General features: G+C 50.9%; 1 protein-coding gene across 1 annotated transcript; it reads right to left on the reverse strand.

The window, feature by feature from the left end:
- Positions 1-197: 197 nt before the first annotated feature.
- On the reverse strand, positions 198-1,176 carry LOC106820378 (uncharacterized protein YBL113C-like; the record flags this gene model as incomplete). Its single annotated transcript, XM_014824901.1, has 1 exon — positions 198-1,176. A coding segment is annotated over exon 1 (979 nt), but the record flags the coding sequence as incomplete, so codon positions are not given.
- Positions 1,177-1,643: the final 467 nt, after the last annotated feature.

A 1,643-nucleotide genomic window follows, 5' to 3' on the forward strand; every position in this document is an offset into this window, starting at 1 on the left:
TGCTGCGGTCGTTTCTGCTGCTGCTGCTGCTGCTGCTGCTACTGTGTCGTCTGTCGTGTGTGAACTATTGCTAGTTTGATCTGTGGTTGGTGACGATTGGGTGATCACTGTTCCGTCTGAAATATTCAGAACGGTCATGGTTACTTCTAAAAGGTTCCTTTCTGCCGTGGTAGCTGTGCTGTTTACTACATCATTACCCTCCAAAGTAGTTGCTTCTGATGAGACTGCACTAATTAACACATCCGTTATTATTTCTTGTGTAGTTTCTGTACTGTTCATGAAATCATTCTCCAAAGTAGTTGTTTCTGCCATTGCTAGACTAGTCAACACATCAGTTGCTGTTTCTTTAGTGGATTCTGTGCTGTTAGCTAAATAATTATTCTCCAAAGTAGTTTCTGTTGTGACGGCACTAGTCAACACATCAGTTGTTATTTCTAAGGTGGACACGTCTGTTACGTTTGTAGTGTTCATCAAACCATCAGTTGCCTTGACGGCGGCTGTATCTGTCAACGCTGTCACCGTCTCCACTGTATTGTCCGTGTCGCCAGTGGTGACGTTATTGGTGACGTCATTGGAAACGTCAGTAGTGACGTCAATGCTGCCATAACTCGTTACGTTAGTGGTGACGTTAGTAGTGACGTCAGTGCTGCCATCAGTGGTGACGTTAGCCGTTACGTCACTGGAAACGTCATTAGTGACGTCAATGCTGCCATAACTCGTTATGTTAGTGGTGACGTTAGTAGTGACGTCAGTGCTGCCATCAGTGGTGACGTCAGTGCTGCCATCCGTGGTGACATCAGTCGTGACGTTGGTAGTGATGTTGATAGTGACGTCAGTGGTGACGTTGGTGGTGACGTTAGTGATGTTATCAGTGGTGACGTCAGTGCTGTTATCAGTGGTGACATAAGTGGTGACGTCAGTGGTGGCGTTGGTGGTGACGTTGGTGGTGACGTTGGTGGTGAAATCAGTGCTGCCATCCGTCGTTCCGTCAGTGGTGACGTTGTTAGTGACGTCAGTGCTGTCATCTGTCATTGCGTCAGTGGTGACGTTGGTGGTGACGTCAGTGCTGCCATCCGTCGTTGCTTCAGTGGTGGCGTTGGTGGTGACGTCCGTGGTGACGTTGGTGGTGACGTCAGTGATGACGTTGGTGGTGACGTCAGTGCTGTCATCTGTCATTGCGTCAGTGATGACGTTGGTGGTGACGTCAGTGCTGTCATCTGTCGTTATGTTGGTGGGGACGTTGGTGGTGACGTCAGAGGTACGTCACCACCAACGTCGGTGGTGACGTCAGTGGTGACGTTGACCTCCACGTCATTCTCCTCGGTTGAAGCGTCAGCAGCTACAGTAGCAGCTGAAGGCGTTGCTGTGTCGTTCTGCTCGTCCTGTTGCTGGTCCACAGTGGCGCTGACGCTGCTGATGCTGCTGCTGATGCTGCTGATGCTGATGCTGATGCTGCTGATGCTGATGCTGCTGCTGCTGATGCTGATGCTGCTGCTGCTGCTGTTATCTAACGCGTGCGATACAAAAACACCTGTACGTATACACGCACGCACACACACACACAGACACACACACACGCCCGCGCACGCACGCACACACACACACGAGCACACGCCCACGCACGCACACAGAGCCCCCCCCCA

Source organism: Priapulus caudatus, unplaced genomic scaffold (assembly GCF_000485595.1).
Source record: "Priapulus caudatus unplaced genomic scaffold, Priapulus_caudatus-5.0.1 Scaffold12421, whole genome shotgun sequence".
Classification (NCBI taxonomy): domain Eukaryota; kingdom Metazoa; phylum Priapulida; class Priapulimorpha; order Priapulimorphida; family Priapulidae; genus Priapulus; species Priapulus caudatus.